Source organism: Megascapheus bottae, unplaced genomic scaffold, assembly GCF_031878675.1.
Source record: "Megascapheus bottae isolate mThoBot1 unplaced genomic scaffold, mThoBot2.hap1 H_1, whole genome shotgun sequence".
Taxonomy (NCBI): Eukaryota; Metazoa; Chordata; class Mammalia; order Rodentia; family Geomyidae; genus Megascapheus; species Megascapheus bottae.
In genome coordinates this window covers 1,130,866-1,154,467 of record NW_028327858.1, presented here as the reverse complement: position 1 = coordinate 1,154,467, position 23,602 = coordinate 1,130,866, and the positions used below count along the sequence as shown (strand labels likewise).

General features: G+C 43.1%; 1 protein-coding gene, 1 long non-coding RNA gene and 1 pseudogene across 3 annotated transcripts in view; 1 reads left to right on the top strand and 2 right to left on the bottom strand.

Moving 5' to 3' along the window:
- Positions 1 to 23,602, bottom strand: part of LOC150038967 (TNF receptor-associated factor 5) — a 45,792-nt gene that overhangs the window by 4,640 nt on the left and 17,550 nt on the right. Inside the window, exons 2-9 of one of the 2 annotated variants that reach the window (XM_090328168.1) lie at positions 9,648 to 9,866; positions 8,322 to 8,379; positions 6,918 to 7,019; positions 4,425 to 4,589; positions 3,136 to 3,213; positions 2,764 to 2,838; positions 1,472 to 1,564; positions 43 to 183 (exon numbers count right to left, since the gene is read on the bottom strand). In XM_090328168.1, coding sequence (XP_090184294.1) covers positions 43 to 183; positions 1,472 to 1,564; positions 2,764 to 2,838; positions 3,136 to 3,213; positions 4,425 to 4,589; positions 6,918 to 7,019; positions 8,322 to 8,379; positions 9,648 to 9,865 — 930 coding nt within the window. In that variant the 5' untranslated portion in view covers position 9,866. The remainder of the gene's footprint in view (positions 1 to 42; positions 184 to 1,471; positions 1,565 to 2,763; positions 2,839 to 3,135; positions 3,214 to 4,424; positions 4,590 to 6,917; positions 7,020 to 8,321; positions 8,380 to 9,647; positions 9,867 to 23,602) is intronic. The other variant, XM_090328169.1, reaches the window with a different exon arrangement.
- LOC150038969 (uncharacterized) lies at positions 4,666 to 9,654 on the top strand. Its single transcript, XR_016534576.1, has 3 exons — positions 4,666 to 4,755; positions 6,362 to 6,563; positions 9,240 to 9,654. It is a non-coding gene; the product is annotated as an uncharacterized LOC150038969 (long non-coding RNA).
- On the bottom strand, positions 22,460 to 22,932 carry LOC150038968 (ragulator complex protein LAMTOR3 pseudogene; annotated as a pseudogene).

Below are 23,602 nucleotides of genomic sequence, written 5' to 3'. Positions count from 1 at the left end.
TATATGTTTCCATTTTAAAAGTTAAAAGAAAAACCATCTCACCTGGATATTTGAGAGGACGCTTCCATTTTTGCCAAACAACTGTGTAAACTGCTTGAATTCTTTTTCAAATTTCTTCACAGTGTCTGCTAGCTGCTGGATCTTATGTTCTTTTTGTTCAAGGCTCTTATATAAATCAGAAATCTATTAACAAGAATGTGAATGAGGAATATGAGGTCACCGAAGTGCGTGCATGTAATTTAAATAGTACTTGCTCCTAGGGGAACTCGGAAATTACTTGTACTTCCAAACTATCAAGCCTCAGGATTTCCCATCAGCCTGTGCTATCCCTAACATGTGGTGAAGAATCCCCTCAGGATAGTGACATCACTTGACTGTACTAGTTCACTTCATCCACTCAGTGTATACTTACTAAGCAAGCCGAGTACTGATTGCCACATGTTCGTTGTTACAGGCACACTAATAATGGCTAGAATTTGCTGAATTTTTATGTTACACTTGTATATCAATTAGGTCTTTTACTCTTAATTTTTTTTTTCAATGAGGAAACAAGCAAAGAAGGTATATGACCTGTCCAGCATGCTAAGGGGAAATAGGAAAACACGAGAATTTGTAAACTATTTGGGAGAAATACTTAGAAACTTAAGAATGATATTTCTCTAATGTAGTTTTTTTTCTTTCTTTTTTTGTTTTTTGGTCAGTGGTGGGACTTGAACTCTGGGCCTGGGTGCTGTCCCTGAGCTCATCAGCTCAAGACTACTGCCCTACCCCTTGGCCTGGCCATTGTCCCTGAGCTCTTCAGCTCAAGGCTCCCATTCTACCCCTTGAGCCACAGTATCACTTCTGGTTTTCTGGTGATTAATTGGAGATAAGAGTCTTACAGACTTTTCTTTAGTGCCTCGGCTGGCTTTGAACCGCAATCCTCAGATCTCAGCCTCCTGGGTAGCTAGGATTACAGTCATGAGCCACCGTGCCCAACTGCGATTTTTCTCTTGCAGGCCATACTGAGCCCTCCATGATCTGCTACCCCTTTGACTTCATGTCCATTCACAACCGGAGTCCCTTCTTCAAACTACACAACATGTTCCTATCAGGCCCTGCAGGGTCCACAACAGATGGCCACACCCATTTGAAAGTATCAAGCATCCTCTAGGTGCCATGTAATTACAGGGAACAGAAGGGCATGTGGACAGGTTGCAGAGGCAAAAAGGTGAATCTGAGGACAGTAGGAATCAGAGGAGATGGGCTTGATAGTGAACCCTGCCACTTCAGATTATAAACACATTAACATTATTCTGAACTTAGTTACTTTATCTCATGATCCTAAGAAGCCTGTCTAGCCACATAGTAGCAAAACATCCAACATTAGTTGACTTATATTGAAACAGACAAGGAGTAAAACCACTAACAGAGCAGACCAATCCCAGCCATTCCATTGTTCCTCATCATATGTGGTCCCTTGAAGGCTTACCTGCCCTTCTAACTGGAAGTTCTTTTCCAACACCAGAAGCATATGGTCCCGCAAGGCCGACTGCTCGTGTTCTTGCAGATTTCCTCGCTTATCCTTCAGTACAGAGAAAGAGGTCCCATTATTGAGAATGGTGGGCAGTGAGATATGCTGCTAATGAAAAAGCTTAGCAACTCTGCAGATGTTATCACTTTTAACATGCGACCATTCTAAGTGAGTGGCAGGAAAACTGACTCTGCTTGGATCCTTTTCCAGCTTTAAGATTCTGTAGTACACAGATGGAAATCCTAGGTTTTCTCATATCAAGCCAGAACTGGAATTAATTAATCTGGGGAAAAGGTGAGACCGGCACTTGAACTTGGTACCTGATGCTTTCCCTCATTGGCTAGTGCTGAACCAATAGAGCTGTGCCTCCATCTCCAGAAATAATTACTATGATGGTTAATTTTATATGTCAACCTACCTAGGCTGTGGTGCCTAATTCATTACAATTAATCTAGGTCATGTTGTGGAGCTATGTTATAGTGATGATTAACACAAACTGTATTTCTTTCTTCCCTTCCTTCCCTCCCTCTCTTCCCTGTCTCTCTTTCTTATTTTTTATCAGTTGTGGGGCTTAAACTCTGGGCCTGGACTGTCCTTGAACTCTTCAGCCCAAGGCTAGCACTTTACCAATTGAGCCACAGTGCCACTTCCAGTTTTCTGGCAGTTAATTGTAGATAAGAGAGTCATGGACTTTGGTGCTCTGGCTGGCTTTGAAGCTCGATCCTCAGACCTTAGCCTCCTGAGTAGCTAGGATTAGAGGCATGAGCCACTGATGGCCGGCAACACAACTGTATTTCAAGAGGATTATCCAATCAAAATGTGAGTGGGCGTTGTCCCATCAGTGGAAGGCTTTAAGAGCAAAACCTAAAGTTTCCTATAGAAGACTGAAACTGGAAACTGAAAACTGAAACCTAGAAAGTATTTCCCAGCTTGCTGCCCATCTGCAGATGTTCCACAGGTTTATAACTTGCTAATGATCAGATCTCTTAGAATAAAGTTCCATATATATCTAATATACATGTACATCTAATATGCATACCTCATATATATCATATATATACATCTAATATGAATCACATGTATTGGCTTGGTTTCTCTGGAGAACCTGGATACTTTCATGGAATTATTAATTATTAATATAGTAATTCTCTTAAAAGTCCTTCTATATCCTGAATGGAATTCAAGTAAAATGGACTAGCCAAGTGACACGCAATGCAATATCAAGGCAGGTACAAAAAGGCACTTCCTACCTTTACAGTGCAGCCGTAGTGTTTAAAAGGACAGTCTTGTTCAGCCTCAGGACACACTGTAAGGTGTTCATTCACCTACAAAATGAACAGCTTCAAGCTATAGAAATTCATCACTGACTCTCCAGCTGCCTGGTGCAGCAGGTGGGAAATAAGGGTATAGGAGGAGGTGAGGGTCCAGGAGAAGGGGGAACCTAGCAAGGATGGGAACCCAGGGGTGAACACTGAGAACTTTGTAGAGAAAGATGAGACATAGTTATGGTGGAGATTAATTTAAACCTTGGGCCTTTGCATATGGATTTCATCAAACACATCATAGCTACTGCCTGAAATTTATCTTGTGCAAAATCTTTGAAGGTGATTATTTATAGTTACCTTGGTTCTGGGAATAATCTGCAAACATTTGTTGGGACAAGAAACTGGGTACTCTGGACACAAGTTTTCCAGGTGGTTCTGAAATGGAGAAAGTGGCATGAAAGGAAGCAGAGGCTCTCTTCCTGGGACAGTGATCCTACATAGGTCTCAAGGGATATAAGTCAGACAGCTTGCCCTCCATAAGCCTCCTTCTGAAAAGGATTAAAGATATTTGCTTTCTTGGTATAAAGGAAATCAATTAAAAAGTTAAAGTTCCAGGGCTGGGAATATGGCTTAATGGTAGAGTGCTTGCCTAGCATGCATGAAGCCCTGGATTTGATTCTTCAGTACCACATACACAGAAAATGCCAGAAGTGGTGCTCTCCCTCAAGTGGTAGAGTGCTAGCTTTGAGCAAAAGAAGCTCAGGGAAAATGCCTAGACCCTAAGTTCAAGCCCAGGACTGGTAAAAAAAAAAAAAGTTAGTATTTCAGTTATTCTGAAAAGGTAAAAGGGTATTGAACTGGAGGCAGGAAGCGCAGAGAAATTATCAGTGTTGCTCCACTGTTTGCCCCAGGCCTCCCAATACTCCCTCCACACTCACACACAGCAGATGCCCAAATGATATATACTTATCGCTGGTCCTGGGGCTTGAACTCTGGGTCTGGACACTGTCCCTGAGCTTTTGTGCTCAAGGCTAGTGTTTGGCCACTTTAAGTATAGCTACACTTCTGGCTTTTTTGGTAGTTGTAGTGGGAATATGAGTCTCATGGACTTTTCTGCCTGGGCCAGCTTTGAACCATGATCCTCAGATCTCAGCCTCCTGAGTAGCTAGGATTACAGGTGTGAGCCACCTGTGCTTGGCACTTTTTTTTTTCTTGAGCCAGGATTTAAACTCAAGAGGTTTGAGCTCTTGCTCAACTTTCTTCTGTCACTTTACCACTTGGCCATCACCACCACCACACAAAAAGCCTAGTTTTTGCTGGTTATTTTGGAGATTGAGTTTTGCAGACTTTTTTTTTTCTGGGCTGGCTTCAAATTGTGACCCTCTAGATCTCAGCAGATCTTCCGAGTAGCTAGGATTATAGGCTTGACACACTAGAACCCAACTGAAATGCTATTTTTATTATAGATCCATGACCAGAATTCTGCTAATAAGAAGGCTTTGAAGGACCTCATGGAGCGTCTTTCTGCTAAACTCCTTTAGACCTGATTCCATACACCAGTAAGCACAGAATGTGCTTCAGGTTCCCACCTGCTTCACTGGAACCACCCAGCAGATGAGCCCCATAAAGACGATGATTCTTTGTACCTGCAGATGGATTGCGACCACGTCCTTTTTGCAATGAAGACATTTTTCCTCTCTGAACTGACAGTGTGCACTCAAGTGCTCTTTAAGATCTTTTCGGAGTAGGACTTCCCAGCAGTTCTCATTGGAACAGGGCACATGCTGAAATGAGCAGTGCTGGAGGTGATCCTGCAATGGACAACATGCAGGTGGGGCTGGCTCAGCTGAGTAGCCTAGAAAGACCCATCAAAGGCCAGCCCACAGGAGCCCTAGAGGGACAATGAGGCTGGCACAGGTGGGGCAGGCCAGGCAGTCTCTTCTAGCTGTCACTGAGGACCTCATTGCTTCTGCTGAGGTGATGGTGGGGCCGAGGGGGGTGGGGGAGGCTTGGATGGCAGCTTGATGAGAAGGAGGAGGAGAAGGGAAGATAGGAAGGGGTGACCCGCTCATATTTACAGACAGACTAGTTCTGGGGTATCTCTTTGAGGCTTTCCAATTAGCCAATTAGTTCTTAGTTCAAGAGTTTCTTCATTTTCCCATCTGCTTGTTTGTTGTTGTTTTCAAACTCACTATATAGCCCAGGCTGGCTCTGAACTAACGATCCTCCCACCTCGGCCCTTCCAAGACATGGATTAAAGGCATTGCCTAGTACTAATAAATATGAATGTAAGACATTTTTTGGTGATACTGGAGATTAAACTCAGAATCTTGCACTTGCTAATCAAGCAGTATGTCATGGGGCTGGTGATATTTTTGTTTCTCTTTTGGGCTTGAACTCAGAGCCTAGATGATGTCCCTTAGCCTTTTTTGCTCAGAGTTGGCCTTCTACCACTGCAGTCACAGCACCATTTCCAACTTTTTAATGGTTAATTGGAGATATGTTTCATGGACTTTCCTGCCTGAGCTGGCTTTGAACCATGAACCTCAGATCTCATACTCCTGAGTTGCTAGGACTATAAGCATGAACACCTGCTACATTCTTTTTCTTTTGTGTACTCTTCATCCCCACCCCTAGCACCATGGACTGGCTTCTGCACAACAGATGTATAAGTGATGAGGCAGAGGAAAAGAAGGGAGAAGTATAAATGAAGGAAGGGAGTTTTAGTGAGCAGCTCTTTGCAGGATCCTTCTAAGCAGAGTTGGTACCCTAAAGTCCACAGGCTGAATCTGGCCTGATTTTGTCTTTGTAAATCACAGTTTGTCTGAGGCCTATATATTCACATACTGCCTCTGTGCTTCCCTGCAATGTGGCAGAGTTCAGTTGTTGTGACACAGTCTGTATAGCCTGCCAAGTCTAAAATATTTACTGCCTGGCTCTCAATAGAAGCAACTTGAAGCCCCTGCTCTGAAGGAAGAGAGAGAACAGCTTCATTAGAATGATAAAGATTATAGTAATTGTTTTCTAAGAAACAAATGGCAACAACAATTAAAACTAGACTCTCCACAATGAGTTGCTGTGACCCCCAACCCCCCCCCCAATAGTGATCATCCATGATTAGGGATGAACACCTCACTAGACAGGGGAAGACAGAGGGAAGCAGCTGAAAGAAACAGGAGCCTGTTCTCTACAAGTCTGTGGTTCCTTTACTACAAACGGGCATCTCATTTCCTTGTAGGCTTTGTGACACCAGTCCTGGAAAGGAGGTCTTGCTCTAGGGCTGGTCACTCAAAATGTGGTGCTAAGGACGTGAAGACAGCAAAGTCCTGCCTGCCTCCAAAGCATTCCCTGGGCCAACAAGGAAGTCTTTTACAGTTTCTACCTTGGGGTTCTAGGGGCTTTGGAGGCTGGGTAGTGGATAGAGAAACAACTGACTCATTGCAGGCTGTGTGGGTGGGAGGGGAAAATTTCAGTGGCCTCGAAGCAATTCCATGGAAGCTAACGATGTCTTAGTCACTGTCCTGTGATCACAGCTGATAGGGGCCTTCCAGGCAAGGAGACATTAATGGCTTCCTATTCACAGCCTTCTCCAGATGGATGGTAAAGCAGCTTCGATAGTTTCATTTCACAGGAACCCAACTCCTCCTCATCAGTGCCTCCACATCTGACTGCCCTTCATCTCTGCTTTCTGGGCTGTGTGCCCCACCTTGGAGAGCCTACTCTGCAGACCATCACAGCACCGGAAGGCATAGTGTTTGCTGGCTGGAATCTTTACAACCATCACGGTCTGTAATCTTTACAATCATCACTGTCTGTGCTTCCGCCATAGGCTTCCAAACTTGTCACAGTTCCCCCAAATGCTTGCTTGAGCTTTGCTTTGGCTTGGCATATCCCATAATATCCCCCGTTTTTTGCTTAATAATCCCTAACCCAAAATACAGTATGTAAGCATATATCCTCCTTACACTCCCCTTCTTTAATGTGCACTTGGGCATGCTACGATGCTGTGGCTCACTGTGCTGCTCACCTGGGAGAGCTCTGAGGGCGACCTGTGCATCTCTGCCATGCTCTCCCAGCAACTGTGCCATCAGAGTTTAATGCATATCCCTAGAAGGATAGTGGTTATGAGTAATACCAACCTGGTATCGTCCTAAAATAATCTTGGCATTACATCCAGGCACATTTTTGCAATGTACATATAAGTTGAGGACTTCCCTTTTACAACAGTTGTCTTTAAACACCTAAAAGATAAACATGACAGATCTCACTCACACCCAATACTTGAAAACAATAAAAATGAAGATGTTATTAGTTTGGTCTTCACACATCTCGAAAGTCAGGTGGAAACTTCCAAATGTTGGTGGGAATGGAAATATCACATCACCACTTTTCAAGAAAAGATTAATTCAACTAGTGCTGGTGGTTTATGCTATAAACCTAGATACACATGAGGCTGAGATCTGAGTATCACAGTTCAACTAGCCCAGGCAGACAAATATATGATCGTCTTATCTCTAATTAAACACCAAAAAAGTTAAAAGTGAAGCTGTGGCTCAAATGGTAGAGTGCTAGCCTTGAGTAAACAAGCCAAACAAGAGCATAAGGACCTGAATTCAAGCCCCAGAACTGGCACACAAGGAAAGAGAAAGGGAAAGGGAAAAGGAAAGGGAGATGGACAAAAGAAAGGGAAAGATCCTCATAGTAAATCATCAGATCATCAGTGAAGCTATGCCAGCTTACCTTTTCAATACAAACCAGAGGTTGGCAAGTCTTTGTTACAGGCTCAGAGAGTAAACATCCTCAGCTTTGCAAGCCACATCACAACCATCTCTGTTATCACATTTCATCTCTGACATACACAATACTTAAATGTGTGAGCGCAGCTGTGTTCCGGTAAAACATTACTGATGTTCAATGACATTTGAGTTTCATATAATTTTCATGGTTACAATATATGCTTATTATTTTTGCCAGTCCTGGGGCTTGAACTCAGGGCCTAAGCACTGCCCTTGGGCTTTCTCAAGGCCAGAGCTCTATCACTTGAGCCACAGCACCATTCCTGGCTTTTTCTATGTATGTGGTACCGAGGAATCGAACCCGAGTCCTTTGTGCATGCTAGGCAAGCACTCTACCACTAGACCAAACTCCCAGCCCTATATTCTTATTTTTAAAATATGTCTCTGTTTAAATATTTTAATAGAAAAAGTTGGAAAAAAGTTTTTTGTTTTTTTTTTTGGATACATCCTTCTTTTGAATCCCTTCAACTACTTAAGAATGTGAAAGCAGGTTGTGTGGCAGGTTGGATTTTCCCCAAGGCTATAGTATGCTAACTCTAGACCCTTATAGTAAACATAGTACAGACTTGTGTGAGGCATTTGCAAAATGCATCATAAAGAGTATAGAGAAGGATGTGGGCACTGGTAGCTCATGCCTATAATCCTAGCTAATCAGGAGGCTGAGTTCCAAAGAATCCGTAGCCTCAACATCTCATTGAACCCAGAACACTGGCTTCTCCATCACCCAAATCAAAACACTCATCTTACCTCCTGAGATTTGATAATCTCCTTATCTACAGGACAGATTGGTACTGTGTTTAATTCTCTGGAGGGAAAAATAAAAATAGAGCCAAATTAGGTGTTTAATCTCAACAGTTCTTCCAAGAACAGCCTAGCAATCCAGTCATGCTCCATCCCTGAGCAGGCCTGTCCTCGAGTGCATGAACGCTTTCCTTTGGCCTTCACTTACCACCTCCCCAGTCTTTTATGGTCTGTCTGGAAACTCCCACTCATCTTTTAGGATCTGTCAGAAAATAGTCAAGCATGGAGTTCCTCTGTCTTTTGCTAACCTGCCTTCTATCTTAGAATGAGATGTTCTAGAAGGCAAACATCAGGTCTTGGTCTACTCTGTGTGTTGATTCTTCACCCTCATACAACAGAGCTCGTTTGAGTGAAGTGCCCAGAACACATAGGTGCTGAATGTCCAAACATGTAAATAAATGTGAATGTGATGCAACAACCCCTTTAAAAGGCTAATATGCCTGCCTTAAAAGAGCCCCCAACATCTGCTTCCATGTCTCTCTTGGTCTCTTCCCTCAAAACGGCATGACCTGTGTTGATAGATTGAATGCTGAGTGTTTCCCAAAGACCCACGTGTTAAAAGACTTGGTCCCCAAGGTGAAAAATGGTGGGACATTTAAGAGGAGGAACCTAATAGTCATGGGGGCGTGTCCATAAAGAGATTGTGGAACTGTTCTCCTGGCTGACAGGTCAGCAGTGTTTGCTTTGCTATATGCTCCCACCATGATATGCTGCCTCATCACAGGTCAAAATAATGGGACCAACTTATCACAACCTGCAACCTCCAAAACAGAACCCAAGCAAACCTTTTATCCTTGTAAATTAATTACCCTGTGAATTTTGTCACAGTGATTGAAAAGTTGGCTAACAGTTGTTTGTTTACAGGAGTGAGTGCATCCTTGGTAGTCGGGTCCTTTGAAGATGTGACAGCCCCTCTACCTCACCACAAAGTACAGTCAAGGCAATCCAGCAAGCACAGACACCAGGAGATACAAGCTCCTCCTGACAGCCAGTCTGCCATCACACTGTGTATATAAGTCTGTAAGACAGGTATTGTGGAAATTTTAAGAAGAGGTTGGTATCCACAAATGAATGGTCAAAACGGAATAGTACTCTTCAAGGCCTCACAGGAAGGCCCTGGGAGAGCGCCTCCTATCTGTGGTTCTGTGGCTAACCACAGCAATTTCCTAAACCATGATTCTACTTGAGTGGCCACAGTTGGCTCTCAGATTCTGGGAACCCTTGTCTGGTTCTGGCTCTCTGTGGCTGGAGCCACCGGCTCTGCTCACTTACCTCAGGGAAAGGATGCAGTGCTGGCAGAAGCGGTGCCCACAACCTGTCTGGTGGGGGTTATGAAGCACTGAACGGCAGAAGGCACACTTGTAACGCTCTTCCAGTTGCTCCACAAATTGGTACTCTGTGTTGGGCTCAAAGTCCAAGGAAATGGAGTTGCCAGAATTTTGGCGAATAAAACCACAGGGGGCTCTTCCTTGCTCCTCCGAATAAGCCATTCTGGGGAGGAGAATTAAGTGTGAAAACAAACAACTACAGCCATCAAGTGTTCACTACTTGTTTCATTATTAGTGGTCATTCTAGGACATTTGAGAAGCAATAGCAATTTCCTGGCACTAGGGACTCTGGCAAAGGAAAGGTGATTTGCTGGGGTTTTTAAGAGCTCTCTTAGACCATTTACAGGATGCTAAAGTATCCTGTCAGTGTGGCCACATGTGTGAGCTAAACACAGTCAGGTGTTAACTACATTATAATCAAACTGATATTGATTTTGGATTTTTCTTCTAAAATTGAGAATTGAAACAAATGTTTTGCTAAACCTTTTCAGAAGAGTCTTATAGACTCCAACAAATTTCTTGCCATCAATCCCAGACTCTTCTTATCTCTCCCTCTTTTCCTCTCATCCTACTACTGGAAAGGACTGAATGTTTATTTCTTGCCCCCAACCCTGTTAAATTCATAGGATGAAATCCTAACCTACAAGGTGATGTTGTTAATAGGTGTGGTTTTGGGATATATTAGGCCTTGTGGATAGAATGATCATGAGTAATATTAGAGTCCTTATAAAAGAGGCCAAAAGTTCTCTCTTATTGCAGGGAATGGTACAATTAAAAATCTATAACCTTTAAGAGTACACCAGACACCAACTTGAGTTCATTTTAAAGCATTTTATCAACATATTTAAGAAATGTTCTAGATACATGTTTTAGTAAAATATCCTAGTAAAAACTGAAGAATTATCCATTGAATGGGAAGGGGGTCTCAATGTACAAGAAGTAATGTACCCACTACCTGACGAATATAACTGTAACCTTTCTATATATCAACCTGACAAGAAAACACAATAATAATAATAATAAACAGAAAAGTAATAGCAAAAAAAGAGTGTACCTTACCAGAACTAACCATGATGGCACCCTGATCCCACACTTCCAGATTCTAGAACTGTGAGAAATAAATTTCTATTGCTCTAAACCACCCAGTCTCCGAAATTTTTATCATCATGTGTATCCCAAACTAAGGCAAACAACAAGTTGCATCCTTTCTCATATGAATTAAATGGGATCCCACAATTGCTTGCTCCTCCAATCCATACTCAATGCTTCAGAGTCAAGGTAATGTTTTCAAGATGCAAATATGATGCAAAGTTATCTCCTCATCTTTCAGTAGCTTTTCTAAATTCTGAGGTATATAATACGAAGCATGCTACAAGACTGAGCCTCTCCACAGCAGCACCTTTATTTCTTTTGCTTCCTTCTCTCTAGCTACACTGGCTTTTTCACTCTTCCAGTATACCATGTTTTCTGTCACACAGCTTTCATACAACTGGTAGCCTCTGTCTGATGGGTGTCACTCTCCAGGTGTCACATAATTAATTCACACTCATGCTTCAGCTTTCATTTCAAGTGCAGGATCTTTAGGCATCCTTTCTCTTCTCCTGCTCTAACTGAAAAAGGCCTATTCTCTCTGCTGTAAAAGATGAATACAGCCTTCAGAGAGTGGTTGGGAATATGAATGAGAGGGAAGATTTTTCACTAGATAGTTCTTATGAACTTTTGGACACAAATGTATTATTAATTTAAAATTTATACACACAGAAAAACTGAACAGTCACTAGGTCATTCCACCAGCTTTCTTTCTTTGCAGATATATTTGGCTTTGACACTAGACATGGCATGTGATTATCTGATTTATATCTTTGTTCCTCAGTGACTCATGGTTCACATCTGGCCTTGTTCACCACTGCATCCTCAGCCCTAGAATTGCATATGGAGTAGAAAATGGCTCAACATTTTGTTGAATTAATGTGCTTGACTGGATTAATAGTACAGCTGTGTTTGTGTTGGTCTCTAATTAGGAATTTGTGTGTGTGTATGTGTGTGTGTGTGCGTGTATCTTTAAAATGTGATGTCTGTGTTTTAAAAATGCGATGACAACTCTACACACATTTTTCTCTAAACCAGTTCACACCTACCTGACACACCTGTACATACCTGTCCCTAGGTTAAAAGAGCCTGCCTTCCTTTCAAGAATGCTGGCACTGTATAGTGCAGGGTGGATTGGTATTCTAAGAGTGTGTCAAATGGTTAAATATGGAAACCTACGGGGGTGGACCGTGGGGGTGTCATCCTTCCACATAGCTGAAGAGAGGAAGGCCTGGCCTTCACATTCTCCTGGGGACCCTAGTGGCTCTCCTGTGGTGAGGGGGTCAGCTGGGCCAATGGAAATCAGGGGAAAGATGCATGGTCCAAACTGGTACCCAGCTTTGTTTAGATAATCTCTTGCCTGGGATCTGGCATGTGTCTCTTCTAGTTAGAGTTGGCTGAGCCTGGAAAAAGGAGCAGAGGAAGACTACTGGCTTTCTTCAGTAAATAAGAGTCACTGGTGCCCTTCTGCAGTGAATAAAAGTATCTTTCTAAATTCCTATATTGGAATTAAGACTCAATGTTATAGTGTTAACAGGCACAACTTTTGAAAAATGATCGCTGGGCACTGGTGCCTCACACTTGTAATCTAGCTACTGAGGAGGCTGAGATCTGAGGATCACGGTTCAAAGCCAGCCCAGGCAGGAAAGTCTGAGACTCTGATTTCCAATTAACCACCAGAAAACTGTGGCTTAAGTAATAGAGCAATAGCTTTGAGTTGAAGAGCTCAGGGATAGCGCCAAAGCCCAGAGTTCAAGCCCCACAACTGACCAAAAAAAAAAAAAGCGGGGGAGAAAGAAAGAAAGATAGAAAGAAAGATGATTAAGCCAGGCATGGAGTGCAGCACAGACTGGGTGACTACAAGCGGAAATCTTCATCCTGTCGGCCACAGACAGACTCAGACAACCAAGGGGAAGTGAGTACCTCACTAAAGAAAAACATTCTCACTCCTGCTCACAGAATGGTATTGGGAAGGTAGCCCCTTCCCCAACAACCGAGCGCATCACCATCTTGGCTACTGGCAAAGACCCTGCCAGACCAACTAGCAGATAAGTGGAGCCTGAGAAGTGGTGTGGCAGTGTCATTTCTCAAAAGGGCTAAGGATCTGACCAGTGCCAACTTAGCCGGGTAATCAATTCCCTGCCCTGGAGGAAGCAGTTCCTCCCTGGCGTGGTGTTTCTCTCCCGGTAAACAAAGCCAGAGGTGGCTCCACCTCCAGGCTACTCTCTGCAGAACTGGATAAAACAATATTGGCCCCAGGCTGGATCAGAGTGACTTCAGAAGCTTGACAGACTCTAGATAGAATACAACTCCATTCACATTCAAGCTACTCAAACAGGCAACTTTCTCCTGGAGGACACATAAAACTCATCACCCAGCCAGTAAATTAACCAGGGTGGGCAGTCACAAAGACCCCAAGTCTGTAAGTCAGAACTTTTTCTGCCCAGTCAAGCAAACTGATTGGAAAAACCAACTAAGCCACAACACAGGAGATGAGACTTCTTAAAGAGATTGGATCCTGAATTTAGTGGAGACACAAGTTTTCCCTCCAAAAAATTGAAGAATTTTTTTTCTAGTCATAATTTTCTAAAATTTTGCCCCCCCCCTTTTTTTTTTTTTACCAGTCCTGGGGCTTGGACTCAGGCCTGGGCACTGACCTTGGGCATTCCCCAAGGCCAGCACTCTACCACTTGAGTTGCAGCACCACTTCAGACCCAAACCTGGGTCTTTGTGCATGATAGTGTTGTGCCAAGATTGTCCCATGTTCTGGGAATGACTCCTTCACCTCCCTTGCTCAGGGCCCATGTATTAACTAGTCCGGACTTGAACCCCAGGTGGCAACAGCTCAATGCTCAGTGGACACCTGAGCTCTGATCAATCTTGAAGTGACCAGTGGTTCGAAGTTACCAAACAGCCAATCAGATGATTTTAACTAATCCCCTTAAAACCTTTGTTCGGGACCTCTTAGCGTTGCCGACTACGGGTACTCGGAGGTCCGAGTTCGAACTCGTATCCAAGTTCGAACTCGTAATAAACGACCCTTGCTTTTAGCTTTGCTATGGCCTCTGGTGGTTCTTTCGGGGTCCTAGGAATTCTGGTACAACTTTTGGTGCATTGGCCGGGAACCCCCAAGCCCACCTAGACGCCTAGTCAACAGGTCATGGAAAAACTTCGGTAAATAAGCTGGCTTTGTTTGTCTCTGTGTCTGTGTATGTATTATCTGTTAATCTGCTAATCTGGGTTGCCTATAGGTACTGTATCTGGGTCAGTGATGAGCTACAGGATCGTTGATGGGCCGGTGGGAGACATCCCCCAGACCCCATCTGGAGCTATCTGTAAGGAATATTAGCCCATCTGGTCAGGCAGGATTTAGCCTGAAGCGCACTTGTGGTCTGTGTTTTTGTTTGTTCCATGTATTTCTGTGTCTTTTGATTTGGGCATTTCCCTCTGAGATGGGTCAGACACAGACCACCCCACTTACTCTTCTAACGACAAATTTTAAGCATGTTAGAAACAGGGGTTTTGACTTCAGTAAAGGCAAACTAATTACTCTTTGTAATTTGGAGTGGCCGACCTTTGATGTTGGATGGCCCCCAGAGGGCACTTTCAGCCTCCCCATAATACAGAAGGTAAGGGAAAAGATCTTTTTACCAGAACGGTCTGGCCACCCTGATCAGATTCTTTATATTGTTTGGCAGGATCTGGTAGAGAACCCCCCTGCCTGGTTATCTCTTTCTTCTCTCAACCAGCAATGTCTTGGCCCTGCTCCCTGACTCAAGCCCTCAGCTCCCCTTTACCTGGTCCTGGCTGACAGTATGGATTCCCTACTCTTTGAACCTCCTCCATACTTTCCTCCTCCTTTCAATCCACAAATGCCAGCAGGAGTAGAGGCACCTTCCCCGGACGAGGTGGAGGCGAAAGTGGCTGCTCCAAACACGAGTTTGGAGGCCCAGCGGGCAGGACGCAGGGACGTGCCCAGCGAGCAGCGAGCCAGTGCTTTCCCCATTCCACGGTGGCCGTCCTGCTGCATGAAATTGGTTTTCCAGATGACACTGGGAATCCTAGGTTCCAGTATTGGCCTTTCTCCACCAGTGACCTCTAGAAAACCCAGAGTGCTCGTTTTTCTGATAACCCCAAAGATCTGATCTCTCTTCTAGACAGTGTTATGTTCACTCACCAGCCCACCTGGGATGATTGTCAGCAGCTCCTCTGAATCCTGTTCACCATGGAGGAGAGGGAAAGGATCCAAGTGGAGGCCAGGAAACTGGTCCCTGGCGATGATGGGCAGCCCACTGTTAATCCAGATTTGATTAATGATACTTTTCCCTTAACTAGACCTCCCCAGGATAAATGGGACTACAACACGGCAGAAGGTAGGGGAAGGCTACGGGTGTATCGCCAGACTCTAATGGTGGGTCTCCGGGCTGCTGCTCACAAGCCCACTAATTTGGCTAAGCTGTATTCAGTTTTTCAAGGTAAAGCAGAAAATCCCTTTGAGTATTTAGAGAGACTAATGGAAGCCTTTAGACAGTTCACCCCAATGGACCCTGAGGCCCCTGAGAATCAGGCAGCTGTGGTCATGTCCTTTGTTAACCAGGAGGCTCCGATATTAAGAGGAAGCTACAGAAATTAGAGGACCTAGAAGGAATTCTAGGTATTCAAGATTTACTCAGGATTGCTCAGAGTCCTTAATAATAGGGATACCCCAGAGGAGAAACAGCTGAGAGCAACAGAGAATGACTCGAGTACTGGCTCCCGTAGTTCAACAGGAAAGACCACCACAAATAGGTGGCCCACAACCTCCAAGGCCCCTAGTCGAAACTTGAGCCAAGATCAATGTGCTTACTGCAACAAATCGAACTGTTCTGCCAAAGTCTCAGGACGACCACCAAGAGACCACCGAGAGTCAGACGTTCCGAAATGCAAGAGCAAGGCTTTATTCAGGCGGGCTGCAGCTCGTGGGCTGCAGCTCTGGCATGGTCCTACACTCCCATACAGCAGGAGCCTAGGAGAAGCCCTGAACAGCTTTTCTACAGGGCTTTTAAAGGCAAAGACTACAGATTTACATCAACATAGCAGCTATTGGAGTGAGATAAGGTAGGGGTTAGGGACAGTTCAGGGCAGTGGGAGCTAAACAAATGCCATCCCTCGAATTTACGCTTCTGCTTTAGAAAACAAATGCCATCCCTTGAATTTACACCAGTTCTGGTTAATTTTAACACAGACAGGTCAGTTCCTGGGACTTAATGGCACCACAATTCTGTTTCTTTAATTTATGTGCACTTTTGGGTCACTCACAGTTTACATAAACAAGATGGTTGCTGCTTCAGAATGGGGGGCGCTTTTTTAGCTCTTCAGGACCAGTGGCAACGAAAAACTTCCTTGTTAGTCACTCATGACGTGGAAGAGTAGGGGATATGGGGTTCAGATCCCCTCCCCGAACCTAGGGTAACTCTGCAGATGGAGGGGACTTCTGTCCAGTTTTTAGTGAGCACAGGTGCTCAGCATTCGGTTCTTACTAAGCTTGACTCCGTGGCGATTGGATGGCCTCCCTGCCTCCGAATGATTGTGGCCACGGCACTGATGGTAAAGGATGTAAGTAAGTTGACCCTAGGGCAAGAGTTACAGGTAACAAACCTCATGCTATCGAGGGCATTCTCAAACAACCCCCACACTGATGGTTCAGTACTATAAACCCTCTTAAGATTCTCTTCCAGCCTCCAACTGCCCTTAACCCAGCCTCACTACTGCCTGATCCAGACCTGGAAGCCCCACTTCATGACTGCTGAGGTTTTGGCCCAAGTGCATGGAGTAAGAGAGGATTTGCAAGATGAGCCTCTGCCAGATGAGAAGATTGGTTCACCGATGGAAGCAGCTTTATGCACCAAGGCCAGAGGTATGTGGGGGCTGCAGTAGTCTCAGAGACTGAAGTAATCTGGGCTGAGTCCCTGCCTGCAGGAATCAGCACAAAGAGCAGAACTGGCGGCTTTAACCCAAGCTCTAAGACTGGGTAAGGATAAAAGACTGACAGTTTATACAGACAGTCGGTATGCCTTTGCCACCTCCCACATACATAGGGCAATATACAGAGAGAGGGGCCTCCTCACAGCAGAAGGAAAAAACAGGATGGTGATTTTTGAACTTCTGTTTTCACTCCAGGCCCTGCAAAGGGCTCACCAAGAAGTCTGGCCCAACCTGAGGGACCTGTCCAAGACGGAACCACCTCTGGTGCCTCATCGCTATAGACCAGGTGATTGGGTACTTGTGAAATGCCACCGGCAAGAAAATCTGGAGCCACAGTGGAAAGGACCCTTTCAGGTCATCCTGACAACACCTACCACCCTCAAGGTAGACAGAGTAGCTTCTTGGATCCATGACACCCATGCCAAGCCAGTGGATCCCTTTCCAGACCTCATAGAACCCTCGGCTGAAACAACTTGGAAGATCAATCGGACCAAAAGTAGCCCACTAAAAATTAAGTTGTGCCGCCCAAACCAATAATAGTTCCTAGTGTAGGTGGGAACAACAGGTACGGGCAGTATCTGGACAGAGACTCTGTGTGGGCAAATACTCACAGTTGTGCATTTAATTTTTCCCCTTGGTTGACAACCCTGTTTTCTGCCTTAGCTGGACCCTTAGGCCCTTGTGTGATTATGCAGAGATAGATCCAAGATTGGCTCTAAAAGTATCATGGGAAAGAGGGGAATATTGTGCCAAGACTCTCCCATGTTCTGGGAATGACCCCTTCCCCCCTTGCTCAGGGCCCATGTAATAACTAGTCTGGACTTGAACCCCAGGTGGCAACAGCTCAATGCTCAGTGGACACCTGAGCTCTGATCAATCTTGAAGCAACCAGTGGTTCAAAGTTACCAAACAGCCAATCAGGTGACTTTAACTAATCCCCTTAAAACTTGTTTGTATAAAAGCTGTGTAAAACCTTTGTTCAGGACCTCTTAGCGTTGCCGGCTACGGGTACGCGGAAGTCTGAGTTCGAACTCCTATCCAAGTTCGAACTCGTAATAAACGACCCTTGCTTTTAGCTTTGACTATGGCCTCTGGTGGTTCTTTCGGGGTCCTAGGAATTTGGGTACAACAGTAGGCATGCTCTCTCCTACTAGACCACACTCCCAGCCTCTCATTTTCATGTTTACATGTTCCCCTTTTTTGGCCATTTTTGTCTCCATTCTTTTTTCCCCCATTTTTTCTTCTTCTGTCATTGTCATTCCTAGAAACATAGTGACAGCAATTAGTAGTAGTCCTCCTTCATTGTGTACAGACTTGGTTCAAATTATATTTTTATTGGCTCAGTCCCCTGCTTTTTAATCTTCTGATTTTTAATCTTAGTATTTCTTAAGAATTCATAATTGTGAGGAGTATTTCTTAAGAATTCATAATTGTGAGGCATCTTTTAAAATCGTTGATCTAATATATAGTTCTATTTTTCTTTTATATTCTTTTTATTTTTTTATTCATTTATTTTCCCTTTCCGTCACTTTAGGTTACAGTTATCTTCATTCTATTCCTTTCCTTTATTTCTATATTTCTATATTACTATATTACTCTTACATTCCTACATTACTCTTCTCTTGTTTTCCTCTCTTATTTTTTATAATATCTTTATATCTCTGGTCCCTTGTTCCTTCTTCAATTTCCACAGTTGATTGTTGTTGACCCAGACTGTATATGTATTTGTTCAATTATACTGTAGTTCCAGAGTGATTTAAATCTCATAGAGACTGGATTCTGTGTGTGTGTGTGTGTGTGTGTGTGTGTGTGTGTGTGTGTGTGTGTGTTTGTCATAAAACTGTTCGGTGGTGTTGTTGGATTTGTTTGTAAATGCACAAAAGAAGAGAGTGAAAATACCAAGCTAAAATTGTGAACCTCTATAGTTTGGGCAGCTACAGAGCACTAGGTTGATTATTATCTTAAAATTGTAATCTGGTGTGGTATTAGTCTTATTCCCATCTTCAAATGGGCAGAACAAGAAACTGAAGAAAAATGGCAAATCAAGGAATTGTATCTCCCACTCAAATTAAATAGGCAACAGAGCAGTCAATGGGAAGCACACAGGGGAGTGCCCTAAATGCTCTACAAATGCTATTGGTAAACATGGTCAATGAAAAGTTTGAAAACATAAAGGATATACATAAACGTCAGGAAGCCAATCAAATAATGGAGGAATTCATAGAATCTACAAACAGAAAGCTGAATGAATCCCAACAAAAGTCCACTGAGAGTAAAGCTTCTGAGCTAAAGGACTTCACAAAGAGAGCACTCAACTTGATGTTCATTGCAGTATTATTTACCATAGCGAAGATATGGAACCAACCCAGATGCCCCTCAATAGATGACTGGATCAAGAAAATGTGGTACTTATACACAATGGAATTCTATGCTGCCATCAGAAAGAATGACATCACCCCATTTGTAAGGAAATGGAAAGATTTGGGGAAAAATCATATTAAGTAAAATAAGCCAGACCCAAAGGAACATAGGCTCAATGGTTTCCCTGATTGGTAATAATTAGTAGACATCTAAGACTCTCCTAGCAAAGGATTATAATAGCTCAAAACCTAGGTATATAAGGTCATATAGGATGAGACTAAATGAAAGGATCTCTAGAATATGGAAACAAGAGCTTTATCTTGCGTGTCTGTTCTTAATGTACTGTTATTTCTCTTTTTTTTGCCCTTTGGTTAATCTCATATTATTACTGTATCTGACTTTGTAACCTGATATATTGCATATATGCTTGTTTGTTTATTTGAAATAGGAAAGGGGGGAGGGAAATGGGTACAAAAACATAAGAAGGGGTATCAATGTGTGAGAAGTAATGCACCTACTATCTGGCAAATGTAACTGTAACCCCTCTATACATTACCTCGATAATAAAAAATGAAATGAAAAAAAAAATAGGAAAGGGAAGGGAGGAAAACAAGATGATTGGGAGGGGGTGGGGGGATAGAAATGGGGACAAAACATGAATAGGGGTAGCAACATGTGAGAAGTAATGCATCTACTACCTGGAGAATGTAACTAACCCCTCTATATATTACTCCAACAATAAAAAAGTTAATAAATTAAAGAAAACACCAAAACTTAAAAGGAAAAATAAAAATAGTTGTGATGGCTGGGCACAGTGGCTCATGCCTGCAATCTTAGCTACTCAGGAGGCTGAGATCTGAGGATCAAGGTTCAAAGCCAGCCTGGGGACTCTTATCTCCAATTAACCTCTAGAAAAAGGGAAGTGGGGCTTGGATCAAGGGTAGGGTGGTAGCCTTGAGCTGAAGAGTTCAGGGACAATGCCCAGGCCCAGGGGTAGGGCAGTAGCCTTGAGCTGAAGAACTCAGAGACAGCACCCAGGCTAAGTTCAAGCTCCATGACCCACTGCCCCACCAAACATAGTAATGATGAAATCATGAGGAAGAGTTTTTTGAGGCTAGGAATTCCAGAACTACACTGAAGAGTGGAGAGAGTGGACATCCTTGCCTTGTTTCTGATTTTTGAGGAAATGGTTTTAGTTCTTTACCATTCAGTATGACATTGGCTATTGGTCTGTCATTGCCTTTATTATTTTGGGCTTAGACTCTGGGCCTGAGCATTGTCCCTGAGCTCTTCAGCTCAACGTTGCTGTCTTACTCCTGGAGCCACAGCACCATTTCCAGTTTTCTGGAAATAAGAGTCTCATGGACTTTCGTGCTCAGGCTGGCTTTCAACTGCAATCCTTAGATATCAGCCTCCTGAGTAACTAGGATTACAGGTGTGAGCCACCAGTGCTCTTTATGTCTGTGTTTACCAGAGAGATTAGTCTGTGGTTTTCTTTTTTTGTTGTTGTTGGATTCCTATCTGGTTTGGGGGATGACAGTGATGTTGAGTTCATAAAATGAATTTGCAATTGATCCTTCTGTTTTGATTTTATGGAAAAGTTTGACAAGTAACAGTGTTCAATTTTAAAAGTCTTATTGAATTCATCCGTACATCCATCGGGACCTTATCCTTGTTGGGAGACTCCTGATTGTTTCTTCAAGTTCATTGCATTATAGGCCTGTTTATTTTTTATTATATATTTATTTTGTGGGTCATGTAACTTGAACTCAGTCTGGGCACTGTCCCTGTGCTCTTCAGCTCTAGGCTACCACCCTACTCCTGGGCCTGGGCATTGTCCCTGAGCTCTTCAGCTCAAGGATACCGCCCTACCCTTTAGCCAAGCCCTACTTCCTGTTTCCTAGAGGTTAATTGGAGATAAGAGTCTCAGGTCCTTTTGTGCTTAGGGTGGCTCTGAACCTTGATCCTCAGATCTCAGCCTCCTGAGTAGCTAGGATTACAGTCGTGAGCCACCATGCCAGGCCTAGCCCTGTTTAAATGGCTTATATCATCTTGGTTTAGCATAGGTAGTTTGTATGTTTCTAGGAATCTATCAATTTCATCTAGATTTTCCATCTTATTTGAGTATAGGTTTTGAAAGTTTGGATGTTTGTTGTAATGTTTCTTTGCTATCTCTAATATTGATAATCTGAGTCTCTTCTCTTATTTTCTTTATCTACTCAGCTAGTGTTCCGTCAATTTCATTAATTTTTCCCCCCAAGAATCACCTTTTTGTTTCATTGATTTGGTCATGGGGCTTGAACTCTGGGCCTGGGCATTGTTCCTGAGCTCTTCAGCTCAAGGCTACCATCCTACCCCTGGAGCCACAGCACTACTTCTGGTTTTCCTGTAGTTAATTGGAGATAAGAGTCTCTTGGACTTTACTGCCTAGGCTGGCTTTGAACTGCGATCCTCAGATCGCCTGGCTTTTGTATATAGTTTTTTTTTTTAAATACTAGTTTATTTATATTCATGTATGAAAAAATGGCCAAAACTATCATTTATATACATACTGAAAACAGCATTCATTAAGTCATATTTAAATTTTATAAAGAACAATCATTAAAACACTGATTGGTTACAGAGAGCAAAGTAGGAAGAAAAGAGTAAGATATAGTTCTACTTTTCATTAAAGAGAAGCACCCTCTGAAAAGAACTCATTAGTAATATATATCTACACTGCAAAGTAACTATATATAAAGTTAGTGATTGTACTGCTTTTATTACTTTTACTAAGCCATTTTATCTTCCTCACACTCAATGCAAAGAAATAAAACACAATGGAAGAAAAATATGTCCTTATTATTATTCACAATAAGAGGGACTGCTGCACCTTTGCAGCCTGGGTGGGAGTCCTTTATGATAGGGAACACTCAAGGGCTCAAGTGGATCAATGAACCATTTTGATTCTGATCCACTGAATAGGATCCCATCCATATGTGGTGACTGCACTAATTCCACGGGAGCTGTGACAGATGGAACCATTTCAGATTGTCCCTGTTACCTTCAAATCTTTTTTTTATTGTTTATTTTTTATTGTAATTAGTAAAAGGGTTACATGATATTTGCCAGATAGAAGGTGCATTAATTCACATACATTGATACCCTTTCACATGTCTTGGTACCCATTTCCCTCCCCCCCACCCGTCTTGGTTTTCCCCCCTTCCCTATCAAATTTCAAGGCATTGGCCTCCTACCTTCAAATCTTAAGAAAAGACCTTACAAAGTAAATGTAATACCTGATCTGTCTATAAATTAAACTTACAGGCTGATTCTTAGTATAAGGTGGAAAAGGAGGCCCTGTCTTACATACATATACAGAAAAGTATTATTGTGGTCTAAAGATTGCTAAATTGACTTGTGTTTTTATAACAAGATAAGGTATACATCAAAACCACCATCAGATTAAGAAACTTCCACAACTTTGATCAATTCTTCAAACAACGGAGCAAGTTCCTTTTCTAGGATCACAATTAGTCCTGTGTTGGCATTAGTACTGGCTATGAAACTGACCACGAGAAGTAGACGATTGAATTGAACTACCTGGTAGGTGTTATAGTAACAGATGATGCTTTTATTCTTGGAAAGCCCAAGTTTGCTCCCTTGGTCTGTTGCAAGGGCAAAAGTAGATAAGAAACCAGGTCGTAAAGCATGCTCAGGAGCATTATTATTGGCCACTTTGATAACAGGTACTCCATCTCTGACACAACAATAACATGGAGTCCTTCAACGCTTGGTAACTTCTTATACGGGAATCGCTTTAGGTCATCCACCATGACGAACCCCTTTCCCCTCGGAGACTCAATCTTGCACGCTCGGGTTTCCTGGCCACGGGAATATCCCCACCGCGCAACGAGTCTCCGGCAAACTGTTGTCACATGACTGATGACCTCGCTGCCACTCCCCCGGAAGCGTGTATATAGTTTTTATAGTCTCTATTTCATTGATTTCTCCCCCTAGTATCTGTTTGGGGATTGGTTTGTTCCTGTTTTTCTAGCGGTCGCATCATGAGGTTATTTACTTGCAGTTTGTTTTCTTTATGTGCATAGTTAGAGCTATGAACTTTCCTCTCAACACTGCTTTTGCAGTATCCCAGAGATCACCCTATGAACTGTAAGAAATTTTTGATTCCTTGCTTCATTACTTTAGTGACCCATGTGTTTGTTCAGCAGTGTATCGTTCAGTCTCTATGTATTTGAGTGTTTTCTGCAGTATGTTTTATTGTTGAGAATTCGTTTAATTCCATTGTGATCAGATAGGATGCAAGGAATTACCTCAATCCTTTTGTATTTGCACAAGCTTGTGTGTCCTAGGATATGGTCAATTATGGGCAGCTGAGAAGAATGTGGTTGCTGGGTGAAATAATCTGTACATGACAATGAAGTCCATTTGGGTTTTGGTATCATTTAATTATGGATGATGCAATGTTTCATGTTAGAGAAAAAG